This window comes from Capsella rubella, unplaced genomic scaffold (genome assembly GCF_000375325.1).
Source record: "Capsella rubella cultivar Monte Gargano unplaced genomic scaffold, Caprub1_0 scaffold_7, whole genome shotgun sequence".
NCBI lineage: Eukaryota > Viridiplantae > Streptophyta > Magnoliopsida > Brassicales > Brassicaceae > Capsella > Capsella rubella.
In genome coordinates this window covers 11,056,378-11,071,724 of record NW_006238917.1, presented here as the reverse complement: position 1 = coordinate 11,071,724, position 15,347 = coordinate 11,056,378, and the positions used below count along the sequence as shown (strand labels likewise).

Below are 15,347 nucleotides of genomic sequence, written 5' to 3'. Positions count from 1 at the left end.
CTGAACCAAACGCCAAACCCTGCACACGTACACAAATGTGTAGATTAATGTGTTCAATATGAAACAAATAAAGACTTAACGAGACCAGCTTCAACAAAATATGTACATAAGAGACTACGACAACAGAGGTTTTATGACAAAGTTTTAAGAGTTAAATACAACAACAAAGCAAATACAAATTAGCTAAACTCTGGCCTTTCTGGTTTCGTAAACCTTTCATCCAATGCTACTACTAGGCATAACCCATCCAGGTTCATGACCAACAACCACACTATCCCCGTTTCCAAACACTCCTCGTTGTCTTTTCTTCATCAACGCAGCTGAAACCGGACTTCCTACAGTGCTGGAAGTCAGAGAGCTCTCTGCTGAACAGTTGTTCTTGTGCTCTATTGCTACTGCAAGCTCGGATAAGGACGGAACTGTCATTTTGGTTGTGTCGAATGTGCTTGTTGTTCCTTGGCACCCGTTGGAGATGGAGACCTTTATGGCTAGCTCTGAAAGCTCTTCTCTAGCTGCTTCTAGCCCGGCAAATGCAACAGCTTGCTCTTCTATAGCCTTGCAAGCTTTTTCTAGAATTGATTGCAGGTACTTTCCTTGTGCCTCGATCCTTAGCTGGAGTCGCCTTTGCACCTGCGCATACTGATGGACCTAATTAGATCCATGGCGCAATGTTGAATTGTGTATCAATCAAACATTATGGAGAGTTTCTAAGGTTCTATGTTCCATTGAGAGATTTCCTAAGTAGTATTGTTCTGATAAGCTTTGAAGAAGTTCAATGGCACAAGTCTTAGCTATAAATCTAGCTTAGAACTGAATGCAATAGATTAGAGCTGGCATATGAGTAGGGTTAGACAGCAGTTAGTGAGGATAAGGATGCACGACGATTATTTTGGGAGTCGAATAAGAAAACAAACCTCTAATTGCTCATGTAGTCTTCTTTGAACTTCCATCTGAGCACGCAAAGCTTCAGTGACCTGGTAACTCCTGGCTCACACAAAACCAAAAACAAGGACTGTTCATACACAGTAAACATAACACCAACAACTAGTCAAAATTTGAGACAAAGAGACCACATATAACCGTACTCATTCTGTTCCTGTGCAGCCAATCTTAACGATGATGTCGACGATGAACCTGTGTCCTGACTCTCCGCAACACAAGAAACTGCAGAGATATAAGTTCATAGAGATATCAATCCACAACATAACCCAAGAAAACCAAATTCCCAACAAGGTAATGCCCCTTTTGTATTTTCTATTTCTAAACTGAAGCTGTCCTGATAATACCGATGATGCAAACAACACATTCTATTACTAACTAAGATCCAAATAGCCAGTTGGATAGAGCTGAAGACGAAACTATCTCGCCCAATCGGTTTGTGACAAACCAAACGCAGGATAGACCGAAAAAATAGACATTATAAGACCGTGGATTCGACGAATACCATCTTTGGAGTTGTCAATTGATTCTTTGCAAGATTGCCTCCCAAGACGAAATTTCTAACCACAAAACATAGAAAGCAACAAAGTCAAAACCACTGAACATTGTTTCCTTTTTACTAGGCAATGAAGCATAATGTGACACTGTTGTTGGTAAAGTAGTATTATCATACCTGAAGATGAGATTTGAGGTGGTAGAGAGTAAGACCCTTCACTCCCATTGTTCTCATTATAGTTTTAGGCGTTGCTTCTGTAATCAAAACAATCAGAACAACTCAATACTCAAGTAATTCCTAATTTCTATTTCGATATTCAATATTTCCAAATCTGTAAAGAAACTAAAACCTAAACCGACCAAGACTATTCATACAAAACCCCAAGAACAAGACACATTTCAAATTTCCGAGATCCGTAAAATTCCCAACAAGGAGACACTCACTGTCGGGTCCGCCGAGCTGAGTGACGGCGTCAACGAATCTTTCATGGAGCTCAGAGGTCCAACGAAGGCGAGGTTTGGGATCAGTGGTTAGGACCAAACATGCGTCGATGGGAAGATTGGTTCCGTCAGAGTAATCTCCCAAGCTGCCATCTAAAGGAAGCGAAGAACGAATCGCTGAGTACATTCTCTTTTGTCCCCCACTGAAAATTTTTTATTTTGATTTTCTCGGCTGTTTTCCCGGGAAAGTGAAAAGGAAAAATGTAAAAGGAGAGGTATATACAGATTTTGGATATCTAATGACAGCGAAGTGACAAGTTGATATTTTAGATTGCGACAACACTCCACTTCGACTATTATTTTTTATTTTATTTTTTTCGATTCCGAAAAATATAAAACAAAAGACACAAACAAAATAAAAATATAAAGATTAATTTCTCTATATTTGTGCATTATTAAAAATATTTTGTTTGATTTTTAGAAGATAATTTTTATTTTTTTTAATCACCCTAATGTCATTCCGGAACAAAAATATATATATTTTTGAATTTATAACATATTTACAACTAGTGCAACGATTGGTTGAATAAGTTTAACGGTAATAAATAAATTATTAGCTAATAACTTTTTTTTGCACGAAACTATAATTAAAATTACTTGTTAAACTAGGATTGTACCCGCACCCCAGCGCGGAGGAATGTTTTCGATTTTGCTTATTTAAAATATAATACTTGTGAGAGACTAATTGTTTTATTATTGGTTATGTTAATAATTCCAATGTTCCGACTTTAACTTTAATGAACCGAATTCATCAATTGTTTTTTTGAATGTTAAATCAAATCGTGGGGGTAATTCTTGGTATTTTAAAAGTTGTACTTCTATTTTACTATATAGGGGATGATTTTATTACCGCTCATAAGTTAAAGTCTAAATTATTACCGTTAATTATTTAAACAAAAGCCGAGTAGGTGTTAAAAAACCAAATGATGAAACACGAGATTGAATCCATCTTTGGAATCCCTCATTATATCCTTGATACACCATTTTTGTGGAAAACTTGTCTTTGATCATTATTGTTTATCTACTTCATATATTTATGATTATGCAAGTTTTTAGGAATTTCGGGTATGTATTCTTGATAATGATTTATGGCTTGAATAGTGATTAAGGTTCTTAAAGATGAGATAGATTAGTGAGAAATTATAGTCTCCTAGAGTGTTTAAGCTTAGATTTGTATATGATTTCTCTTCTAGATTAGTGTTCTTAATGTTAGTTTCTATCTAATCATTTGCTGCTTCCCCATGAAATATCAAATATATTTTTAGGAAGTAGCAAAATAAAACTTCAAGTTGTCTATCTTAATGGTAAATGAAGCTATTTTACTTTTGATAAGTTTCTAACATGATCATCGACTAAGTCCATGAAACGCGTACCAAAAACACATTCGAAACACCAAAGTGATCTGATGAGATTAGGCAAGAATCGGCAAAACATTAGTTTGTGTAATAGCAGCTGAAAAGCCTGAAATCACCAAATATAATCGTCCCATATAGTTCATTTTCAGAAGCACATCATTCAATCATCTGAAATGTTGAATGAAGAGACTCTGTTTCTTGACAACAGACACTTTTGTTCAATATACAATTCACCAATCTATAACCGCAGATGCACGTATATATACACGTATAAAAGCCAAAGTAGTCATTCCTTTTCTCCAGTTATCTATGGTATCCTCCTGTTGCATAATACAAAGAAAGTAAACAAGAGTACTGAATAAGCAATTTTTACGAAGTATATAGTTGTGAGACTGCAAAGTCAGAGGAAAATTACCAATTTCAAGAAGTTCATACCCTCAGGATAATATCACTTGTTTAAGTGTTTCTTCTCCTATCACATCATCATTACGGACTCAGCTTACCCTTAAGCTTTGGTCCATGATCTACTTCTTCAGGCGAGAACCAGCGCACTTGAGTAGTCTTCTGCTTACTTCTTCGAGAGAGGACCAGAGGATGTGAATGAGTCTTCACCTTAACTTTGGAGCTCGAACTTAGGAACAGGGACTTAACCTTCCTAAAAGAGGCGAGTGAGCTGTCAGGCTTTAGGTCTTACCAGTAATCTTTACATGAACAAGCACCTCCTTCGAAATGATGAAACCTATACGCATCCCTTACTATGATTTCTCGATTTGATACCTTGGATACAAACTTTATCCAGTCATGGCAATCGTTACAAACACGGAGGTTCTTCATTACATTTATAGGCATTGTTCTAGGCAAGCTAAGGAGTCCAAATGATATTGCTAGTTTCTCACTGTGAATGAAAATCATTGGATCTTTCTGCTCTTGCTGCAGTTCATTCAATAGGCTGAAACAGTCTGGCACATACCCGATATCAGATGCTCGTTTGGTAAGATCTTGGAAATATTCATGTATTTCATCTGTCAATGGGTGATTCTGGTCACCGACATAAAAAGAGTGAATTGAGTTTTTAACTTCTATCCAACTCTGTCCCGGTTCTTTCTTCACACCCTTTTGTTTCATCTTTTGTCTTGTGAGATCCCTAGAATCCCATTCCTTGCACACCGCATACAGATTTGACAGAAGTACATATGTTGCCGAGTCTTCAGGTTCTAACTCTAAAAGATGACGTGCAGCAAACTCTCCTATTTCCATGTTCTTATGCACCACACAAGCACTCAAAAGCGTTCTCCAGACCAAGGCATCTGGCTCTATAGGCATCTCCAGGATAAAATCTTTTGCACGACTCAGAAGACCAGCTCGGGTTAGCATATCCACTACACACACATAGTGTTCTGGTTTAGGAGCTAAACCATATCTTGTGTCCATGGATTCAAAGTATTCAATCCCCTTGTCCACTAGTCCTATGTGGCTACACGCTGATAGAACTCCCACAAGCGTCACATGATTAGGCTTTACATTAGACTGTATCATCTGGTCAAAAGAATCTAGTGCTTCAGAACCAAATCCATGTTTGGAATATGCATTAATTATCGCATTCCAAGAAACTTCATTTTTGGTGGAAAGTTCAAGGAACTGCTTCTTTGCATCAGAAATGCTCCCACATTTGGCATACATAGAGATTAAAGCATTACAAACTTCGGTTTCTGAATCATATCCGGTTTTGGTGATAACAGCATGAACCTGCTTCCCTTGTTTCATGTTTGCTGTTTCAGAAGCAGCTTTTACAGCAGACCCAAACGTGAAATTATTACTGTCAATTTCTTCTCTATTCATTCGAGCAAAGACACGAAGTGCTTCTTCATTGTTACCACTCTGCTGAAATCCCGATACCAAGGCATTCCATGCTATATTATCTCCAGCTTCAGTTTGTTCAAATGCTAAATATGCTTCCTCTATTTTTCCGCATCTAGAATAAAGTGTAACAAGCGCATTTTGAAATGGCAGGTCAGATGAGAAACCAGATACACAAGCTTGAGCATGAATCTGCTGTCCTTCCTTTAGGGCTTGAAGGCCAGCACATGCACTAACTGCATTTGTCAATCCAACTTCATCAGACTGGATCCCTCGATCCAACATCTGCCTGAAAGTTGCTAAAGCTTTGTCGTCGAAATTGTATTGTGTGTAACCTGCAATCATTGTTGTCCAAGACACAACATCTTTCCCAGCAAACCTTACAAGGATATCCCAGGCAGTATCTAACTTTCCTAATTTTGCATACATATCGATGAGCACACTACAAACATAGGCATTGAGCTGAAAACTAGTCTTTATTATTTGACAATGGATTTGTTCTCCAAGCTCAAGATCCCCAAGTCGTATGCAAGTTTTCAAAATACTCGGGTACGTATACTGATTCGGAACAATTTCCTCTATCTGCATCTGTCTGAAAATCCTAAAAGAATTTCTTAAATCGTCTAATAGACCATAAGCAACTAGCATAACATTCCACAGAACTACGTTTTCAACCTCAGTCTCAAGAAAATAATCCAGGGTGGTTTCAATATCAGAGCATTTTGCATACAAGTTAAGTAGTGCACCTTCAATCTTGTTGTTTGAAGCAAAACCAAGTTTAGTTGTGTATGCATGTAGCTGTTGTCCTGTAAACAGATATCCATCAGCTGAACTTGCAACCACAAGGCTCGCAAGAGTATTGCTGTCTGGTTCAAGTCCATCAAGCTGCATTCTTTTGAACAATTCCATAGCTTTCTCACCGTAACCACACTGAGACAACCCATTGATAAGAGTGTTATAAGTAACTGCATCTCTCTGTGACATGTCGCTGAAGATGTGTTCTGCTGATATCAAATTACCCAAATGAAAGTACAAGGATACAAGCGCATTGCAAACATAAGTGTCAGAGGAAAACCCTAACTTCAATACAAGCCCATGAAGTTGCTCACCAATCTCAAGAGATTCGATCTTCTTACATGCACTTAAAACACTTGAAAACGCGTAAGGTGTTGGCATGATACCTAAACCATACATATCGCAGAACAATCTAATGGCTTCTGCTTCACATTCATTTTTCGACAGCCCAGATATCATTGCAACCCAAGAACTGTGATCCTTCAGACGTAATCCATCAAAAACCCTTCTAGCTAAATCCACAAACCCGTTCCTGGAGTACAAATCAATCAAAGGATTACACACAGTTGTACTACCTCCCAAACCCTGATATATAATCCTCGCATGAATCTGCTCAACTACATCAAAATCAACACTAGCACCACGACATGCTTCCAAAACACCAGTGAAGGTTCCTTCATTAGGAGTAACATTCTCATCAACCATTCTCCCAAAAAAGCCAAACACTTTACCACTCAAATTTCTAAAAGCCAACTCCTTTATCATCTTATTCCAAGTAAAAATCGTTCTCTCAGGCATTTCATCAAACACTTTCAAAGCACCATCTAAATCTCCTTTGAATAGATAAAAAGCAAGAAGCTTTTCAGAGAGGCAAGCATCGTTATCAAAACCCAGTTTCAAAATCTGGGAATGTAGCTTCCTCCCTTCTTCCAAAGACCCATTTGTCTTCAAACATCCCTCAAGAAGCCATGTCAAAGTTTGATGATTAGGTCTAATTCCACAATTCTCCATGGAATCAATTCTCTTTTCTTGGAATGACTCATCTTCCTCAGATGAAAGAGATAAAGATAGAGCAGCACAACTAGTAGCTCTCCTGATCTCACAAAATGTCTACAAAAGAAGAACAAATTTACAAATTTAGAACCATAGTAAAGCAATGGACTTTGAAATGAGAAGGGTTGGAGATAAAGGAAGAAAACATTACACGAAGGACATGTCTGGTCTTGAGCTTAAGAGGAACACCATGAAGGAAGATAAACGAGGACGACACAGGTCGAAGAAACATTAGAATGCAATAAAAGACGAACGAACCAAATATTATCCATGTGGAAATATTATTATGGAAAAATGAAAATAGCTTGGAATTTTTTTTAATTCTTTTTTCTTTGTTTATCTTAATATTAAAGTGTAGAGAAATGTGTAGAATTTTTTTTTTAAAAGATTAAAATTTAGAGATATGGGAAGATTCTATTTTTATATCAAAGTTTATAGAAATAGGAAAATTCATATTTTTACACAAAGTTGACCTACCTCGAATGGGTTTTAATTTTAAGAGAAATAAAAAAAATTCGTTCAATTTTAATTAAAAATAGTTTTATTTTAGAAGGTTTTGTTAAATTTTGACAAAATATGGTTTTATTTTAACAAATATAGAAAATTCGGATATTTATTTTGGATATTTTTGATATTTTTCTTTTTGGGGGTTTCATATATACGTACGGATCTGATTTGGTTTGGTTAATTTCGAAAGGAAAATTTATTAACCGTTGGGGTTTTATAACTGTTTCGTTTGGATTCAGAATTGGATTGTTTAGGATGGGTTTTGGATTGGAATTTATCTTTTTCTTTTATCTATTTTTTAATATTAAAATTTAGAGAAATAGGAAAAAAAAACTCATATTTTTACTCGAAGTTGACGACTTTTAGAATGCTAACGTATGGAACAACAATATATAAGTTTCCATATAAGTTTCTCTTTTGTAGTTAAAATTGGATTCAACTATTTCAAGTAAGCGACATAATAATCAGCACAAAGTTGATGTTAGTCGTACAATATTACTTAAACACAAGTTCACATGCCTTTGAACATATTGGCACAGACTTTAACTTGTTGAACATATGATGTTTCTCTCTAGATTTTGAGGTGAATGTCGCCATCTTTAGATGTCTTGCTTGTCCTAAAATGTACTTTGCCAACTTTTTTTCTGTCTTTGTGCCTTTGTACTCTCTCCACTCCAAAATTTCAAGATGGGATGATAAACATTTAGGAACAGAACTTGGTTGGTTCCAGAGGTCATTATAGTGGACATAATGTATCTGAGATGCACAATGTACATGTTAGCGTTAGAGCACAAGAATTAAGCACATAAGCTTGGAGTATACGGGTAAGGAAAGAGAGTAATTTAACTACATACCGACTTAAGCTTGAGAACTCGAAGTCTTGGTGCGTCTTGGAGTATACGGGTAAGTAAATTTAACCACTCCGCGGAACATGTACATAGCTCTAAATGTTCAAGAAATAAGCCGAAAATGTCTCTATGGTACGGATTCTACAATTGAATCAAAACAAATAGAATGATATTAATTGATAGAAAACAATAAGGGAGTAAAAGCTTAAGTTTCACATTATTGGACTTAATTGAGTTTAGATTGACAAAAGCTTACATTTGATATTTTGGTGCACAAAGAAAGATGTCGGACTGAGGTAAGAGATCCTATAAGACTCTTAGGTTGATCACAAACAACTTTGACATTCGCCTTGACAAGCTCCGGCATATTTGTAAACGTTAAAAGGTTACTAAAAGGATCTCTAATGTTCAAGTACCTCAAAGAAGGAGCATTTACAACGAATCCATGAACACCCGCGGGTTGAGATACCGCCTTTGAATAATCGATAGACAAACTCCTCAAAGTAGGCACACTTATAGTGAAAATCTCTACACTAGTATAAGTGGATCTTCTTACAACCAAATCTTCAAGAACGGGACAAATGCTTAAAAGCCTTTGAACAGATTCGTCGCATGAGAACCTCACGGATAAAAGGTGAAGAGTTTTGAGGGACGACGGCAAACAAGCCCATGGGGGAAGATCCTCAAGATGTAGTTTGCAAAGTATCAAAGTTTTGAGGGTTCCACATTTATATACATAACTCGGCAAATACAAAGAAGTATATAGAAACTCTATTCTCAGCTCTCTCAAACCGCAAGAAACTGCATGAGCAACCCAAGGACTGACCCTATCGCCAGAAGAATCTGAGATAAGCTTAAAATCCAACCTCTCTAGAACCTGAGGATTGTTCTTGGCCAATCTGTAAATCCATTCCCAAGATATTAAATCTTCATGATCTTCATGACCAACGTTGAGTTTCGGCACCCACTTCCATAGATTTCGCCACCGCTTGGATAAGAAACGTGTTGCTCTCACTTGTTTAAAAGGAAGTGATGACAATATCTTTAAGATCAAATCATCAGACAACTCACTGATCATGTCCATTCTATTAATGTAGAATTCAAGAAACCAAAAGATGGGACGGAGGAAAGAAGAGAATAAAAGGGCTACTCAAACAATGGACAAAGGCTTTGGTTGTGACTTGATTATTTACTTTTATATAAGTAAACATATTTAAGAAAAATTCCAAATTAGCAAAAAAGGGAATGTGGTGAAATTTATTTTATTTTGTTTTTGAAAAGGAAAAAAAAAAGGAACTATTTCAAGCCTAATAGAAAAACAATAAGCATTTAGAGAAAGTCTTTAGTATATTTCCTAGATCAAAGCCATAAACCTTTTAAAAGATCTTCTAATGTCTCGAGAAAACACAAATAAACTTAGTAGAAACATGGATTTATAGATATGTAGAACCGTCTTTAGAAAATTAAGTTAAATACTTAATAGATAATTAGGTTTTAGTTAGCCCGTTGACCGCAACAATTAGCCCGCCAATGATTTTAGACCGCAGCGGGCTCAGCTCACTTGACCGCGAACACCAAAACTAAAACCATAAACCGCTAAATTCTAAAGCGGATTGGGTTCTAACCCGCGGTTCTTAGCCTAATTGACAGCTCTATCTCCAACTCCAAATTAATCGTTAAAAATTTCATAAAACTAAAGACTATTATTTTATAATAATCATATAGGAGGAAAAATTGATGAGAATCATTAAACTATGATAGATATATTTATTAAAATCATTTCACCTCTTTAAAAAAAATCGACACAAATCTATCTCCCAATAACCCTTCCTTAAGGTAGTTTATCCAAAATAAAAACTTTCAACTAAAATAAAGAAAAATGAAAATTGCTTAAGGATTGTATATAAACTTATCTTTAATTATTTCTGGAATACCACACTCCACACAAACAAAAAGAAAGAAAGAAAAAAAAACAACATACATAGTACATATGTTTATTAATAATACAAGTATCAAGAGATCATACTCATATAACTTGTAACACACATTTTTATCCAGCAAACTTAACTAAGCCAAGACCACGACAGAACGTTTTGTCTGAAATTCGAAATTGAGGCACAATATTTCAGTTTCATCAAAATCAGAGTCCTCAAAAATATGTACATCAACCTTGAATTTCATCTGCAAAGGTAATAAACAAAGTTTATAAATGGCAAAAATTTATTGGGAAATTTCATAATTCTCCACTAGAATTATCACATCGTAAATGTTTCAGAAAAAAATATTTATCAATATTTCCCATGAATTGAATGTTCGATTCATATATCTCTCTGAATCCATAGTTCTCATCTACTTCGCGAAAATATGGGTTTAATCGGTTTACATACTAAACCGAAAATCAAACCACCTAAATTTGTGACTAAACCAAACCGACATGATCTTCTTATTCACCCAATTCTTCAAGCAGCAAAAACGATTGATGAATTTGATTATTATAAAAGTAGATTGGGTAAATTCATCTTTTATTTTGATTATTATTATTATTATTATTATTATTATATTATTATTATTATTATTATTATTAATATTATTATTATTATTATTATTATTATTATTAATATTATTTTTTCCATTGTCAGTTTTTCATCTTTTATTTCCTCTGAAATGTACCTTTTGTGATGTAAGGGTTAAAATGTGTCGTCATTGCCTCATTGGTATTATCATCGACTTTATCATGGTAGAATTTTTTTTTTTTTTTTTGGTAAGGGGCTTACGTAGTTACATTACATATTATGTGAGATAAATTAGGATTAATCATGTAAAAATTCCAAAACTATCATTATTTTGTTTTCGTTATTAAAAAAATTTCTATATATGATTACTACATGATATGCACACTACTAAAATTGATGTAATATTTTATGATCGAATAAAAATGGACCAAAAGTTACTGCCAAGACAATTCGTGTAATGCGGTGTTTCTGATGAGTATGTTATATGTATGAACCTAATAACATATATGTCGATTCTTTCAGCCGTACGATCAAGTATCAACTTATTAAAACATATTATACGATACAAAAGTATCAAACAAGTGACACATGACCACTAGACATAGACTCATCAGTACAAGTGAAAATGCTACAGAAAGGAGATGGATTTGGAGGATCATGAACTTGAGTCACACCTTCGAGCATCTGTGTAACAGTTCTCATGTTAGGTCTCATCCCTGACTCTTCTTGTATACACCATATCGCTGTCCTCACATATCTTTCTACCATCTCCATGTCGTCCATCGCCTCTGAGTCATCCTCGATTAGATCTTTCAACTTTCCATGTCGAAAGCAATCGTAAGCCCAATCAATGAGAATGACGCCATCCTCAAGATCGACGGCTTTCTTGCAGCACACGATTTCTAGAAGCATTACACCGTAGCTATATACATCTACTTTGGATGTAATTGGACCGTTCTTGAACCATTCAATTGCGACATAACCTTTCGTTCCGCGGATGTTCGTCAGCGTATGCGTTTGGTTCAACATCAAAAGCTTTGCTAGACCAAAATCAGATATCCGAGGACAGTAATTCTCATCTAGAAGTATGTTTTGCGGTTTTATGTCGCAATGTATTATCTGCTCGCTGCACTCTTCGTGTAGATACAAGATCCCACGGGCAATGTCCACCGCAATTCTCCTTCTATCTTCCCATCTTGGTCTCGGGCGCCTGAAAAGAAAACTGGCTAATGTTCCATGCGGTAAGAACTCGTAAACGATCATCCGGCTTTGTCCATCGTTACAGAAGCCAATAAGCCTCACTAGGTTCTTGTGGTGAATCTGAGCAATCACTTTAACCTCATTATTGAACTCTTTCTCATTATCAGGAGCAAGACGATCAAGTTTCTTGACAGCCACGGTAACTTCAGAACCACGACTAACTTTTAAAATTCCTTTGTAAACAATCCCAAAGGCTCCTCTTCCAAGCTCTTCCTTGAAATCTCTTGTAGCTTCCACGAGCTCTCCGTAAGTAAAAACCCTCAAATTCAACTCATTCGCAGTAGCTGTAGCCACACTAATATCTCTTGATTGATTTTTCTTCGACGTCTTCTTCTTCTTCTTTTTGTACATAGCAAGAAATATGAAATTCAAGAAAGCTGAAGTTCCAAGTAGAACCGAACAAGTAATGATTAACCAGCCACGATTTTTCGAACTCTTTTCGGTAATTAGTCGACCATCCGCGATAGTGCGGTTCAGAACCTTAATGAATGTATCGCTATCACCAAGCGGATTTCTTTCACCGTGAGACAACGGAAACTTCTTCTTCCAACATCTTAGATCCCGATTGTTTCCAAAAACAACCGCAGCGCAAAAACAGTCGTTAAGACAAGAAGCTTTACATCTTTCTTCATCATAGTTGGCATAACTCTCGTAATCTCCAAATGGCCAATTCGTCTTCTTTAAGGTAATAAACTCGTAAAGATTCACATCTGAGTTTACGGTTTGGTTATCTTTCGATCCACAAGTCTCCATCTCGAAATCTGGCACGCAATCACCATACTCATTGCTTGGATCCTTCAACACAAACCTCTTAGGGCATTCACATCTTGGCCTTTGGTTGTTACTTAAACTGCATATATTATTATACCCACAAGCCGTATTCCCAAGTGAGTCAGAGTTCCCGCATATATTATCTGGCACAGCCCAATCAAACACCCACCCACTATTCTCTTGGCCTCCTTTGGGATGATAGTACTCAGCAAAAACCCCATCGAAATGTAGAACGGCGCGGCGATAGACGTCTTTAGAAGTTTCCTCATCTTTCTTCTTGACAACGAACTGTGAATTGTTTCTTTGAAGTACATACATGTACCCTGACTGGTTGTAGATTAATCGAACACCGGGGCTGTTTGGATCGTTCGTGTCGCTTTCGTAGTACGTTGAGTATATGTCGGATTCTGAGACAGTCTCAGCATTGAGAGTGAGAAGCTGAAGATTTCCATCATCACCTAGGCGCAAGCTGAATCTTCCTTTCTTGAAGCTCGTCTCCGTCCTACGAGATGACAGATTTTGTCCAACTTCTATATTCTGCATCATTAATATCCATATGTAACGTTACTTAGATGTACACATAAATTTATTTTGACAATAGGATCAGTAGAAGTACCGGCCTTAATACTTAAAAATTCTAAACCTTTTAGCTTGTGTTTCTAACTTAATATATCCGTATTAATATTTTGAAAACTATTTACATAGAATGTCATTATTATGTAATTAAACAATTTTACGATTAATTTTTTAGAAATACCCTCAAATAGCACCAAAATATATTTTATGGACAATTATAGCACACATTCCACAAATTTCCAAAAATAACACTAATTAGCATAATTATAATATTAATTTTTAATTTTTTTTTGAAATTTTTTTTTTTAGGTTTGGGTTGACTATTTTACGTTTAGGGTATAGTTTTTAGGGGTAGGGTTTAGTGTTTAGATTTAAATATTTAATTTTGAAAGTTTAATTTTGAAATTTGGAGCTAATTTTGGAAAATACGAGAGTGTGTGCTAAGTTTGGAAAAAAACTTAAATTAGTGCTATTTTGATAATTTCCGTTAATTATTTCTACTAGTCATATAATCCAAACAAAAATCATATGTTATTCAATCATTGATTTTAAAATAACTATCAAAATCATGTGTTATTGGTTGTATGATTTATAAATACTAGTTAAAATCTTATGTTATTCGTTTAGTGATTTATTTTTGAATTTTAAAGTCCGCAGTATGTTATTAAATGGATTTGATTGTGTAAAATAGAAAGATTCAAATCCAAGGATAAAACAGATTATTTCAAAATCCATGTATTTTGATTTCATAAATAACAAGGATTCACAAATTGTGTGTGGATTTACAAATCAATAAACCAATAATACCACTAAAATTATGATCTCTTATCATCTTCTTTGATTTTGGTTTTAGTTGTATTAAATAATATTATATTTACATAAAACTAAAAAAAGTTGAAAAATTATAAACTGAGACAATGATTCGTTATAAAGAAGTAAAGAACTAGGTACCTGATTAGGTAACAAAGTGTCGGTGGGGTTCTCGAAGCTCGACCACATAACCTCGTCCGCATCCCTAAACAGAACGAAGTTTCCTTCGTCAGTCATGCGCCCTCGAGAAACAGAGCCACCACTCAATGATCTCCACAGCTCCTGACCTCCAGGGTCAGTGATAACCAGACCCTCATCTTTGGTTAATGTAACCTTGGAACCATTTGGGACAAGACCAGTGGTTGTGTTGACGGCTTGTGCGTGCCATACGATGGTCTTATTAGAAATCTTGTCGAACCAAATGGATAGAGTGAAACCATCGTTTGGTGTGATCTTGCGGAACCCTAAAGCAAAGTCACCGGAAGGGGAACGCCATGAACTGGACTCTGAAGTGGTAAGAGATTCTCCGACAGGAACAGAACCGTTTATGATGTTTTGAGACAAGACGACAAGTGTTTCTAGTTGCAAAACAAGAACAAGTTGTAGTATCTTGTTAAACCGCATTTTTCTTGAGCAAAGATGTTAAATTTGTGTCTGTGAATGTGTGTATATAAAGGTTTAATGTTGAATTGTTTGTTGTTACTGAACTTCGAAGAAAAGTTAAGCAGAAGACTTTTAAAGTCTAGACTTTTTGTTCTTTCTATGAGTCATCATCAAACCAGATTGTGGAAGAGTAAACAGAGTCTTCTCCTCCATACATTACTACGTCTTTGAAGGGTTGGATAACGTAGGTACAACTTTGGTTGTATCGTTATGGTTGTAACATTCCTGAATTGTAATGCTAAAAGATTTGTATTCCATGCATTTTGGCTCTTCAATGGTAAAAGGAAATATTTGACCATTGATTTTTGTTCGTTTTAAGTTTTGAAAAGTAAATATACTAATTTTTGTAGTCACATGTATAGCTATCAATTGGGCGGGCCGTCCATGGGCTTGTCCAGTCCAAA

General features: G+C 35.7%; 4 protein-coding genes across 6 annotated transcripts; all 4 read right to left on the bottom strand.

Annotated features, from left to right (window-relative positions):
- Positions 1–52: 52 nt before the first annotated feature.
- On the bottom strand, positions 53–2,130 carry LOC17879264 (protein PHR1-LIKE 3). Of its 2 annotated transcripts, none has more exons than XM_006284156.2 (6): positions 1,879–2,130; positions 1,613–1,689; positions 1,445–1,499; positions 1,086–1,164; positions 915–984; positions 53–639 (listed from the first exon to the last, which is right to left on the bottom strand). In XM_006284156.2, the coding sequence occupies exons 1-6, from the start codon at positions 2,060–2,062 to the stop codon at positions 217–219; spliced, it is 888 nt and encodes a 295-aa protein (XP_006284218.1). In that variant the 5' UTR covers positions 2,063–2,130; the 3' UTR covers positions 53–216. The 2 variants fall into 2 exon arrangements, with proteins under 2 accessions (XP_006284218.1, XP_006284217.1); XM_006284155.2 differs by having other exon boundaries at positions 53–630; positions 1,879–2,129.
- Positions 2,131–3,381: 1,251 nt separating this feature from the next.
- LOC17880191 (pentatricopeptide repeat-containing protein At4g13650) lies at positions 3,382–7,227 on the bottom strand. 2 transcript variants are annotated; one of them, XM_006282376.2, is made up of 3 exons: positions 7,147–7,227; positions 3,706–7,052; positions 3,382–3,610 (listed from the first exon to the last, which is right to left on the bottom strand). In XM_006282376.2, the coding sequence occupies exons 1-2, from the start codon at positions 7,225–7,227 to the stop codon at positions 3,981–3,983; spliced, it is 3,153 nt and encodes a 1,050-aa protein (XP_006282438.1). In that variant the 3' UTR covers positions 3,382–3,610; positions 3,706–3,980. The 2 variants fall into 2 exon arrangements, with proteins under 2 accessions (XP_006282438.1, XP_023635595.1); XM_023779827.1 differs by having other exon boundaries at positions 3,726–7,052.
- Positions 7,228–7,997: 770 nt separating this feature from the next.
- On the bottom strand, positions 7,998–9,434 carry LOC17878416 (putative FBD-associated F-box protein At5g56560). Its single transcript, XM_023778486.1, is given in 3 exon segments — positions 7,998–8,312; positions 8,357–8,491; positions 8,607–9,434. Coding segments are annotated over 3 exon segments (1,278 nt in total).
- A 1,961-nt stretch (positions 9,435–11,395) lies between these two features.
- On the bottom strand, positions 11,396–14,961 carry LOC17878478 (G-type lectin S-receptor-like serine/threonine-protein kinase RLK1). The gene is given in 4 exon segments (XM_006282382.2): positions 11,396–13,040; positions 13,043–13,154; positions 13,156–13,431; positions 14,422–14,961. Coding segments are annotated over 4 exon segments (2,475 nt in total). The 5' UTR covers positions 14,905–14,961; the 3' UTR covers positions 11,396–11,436.
- Between the last annotated feature and the right edge of the window lie 386 nt (positions 14,962–15,347).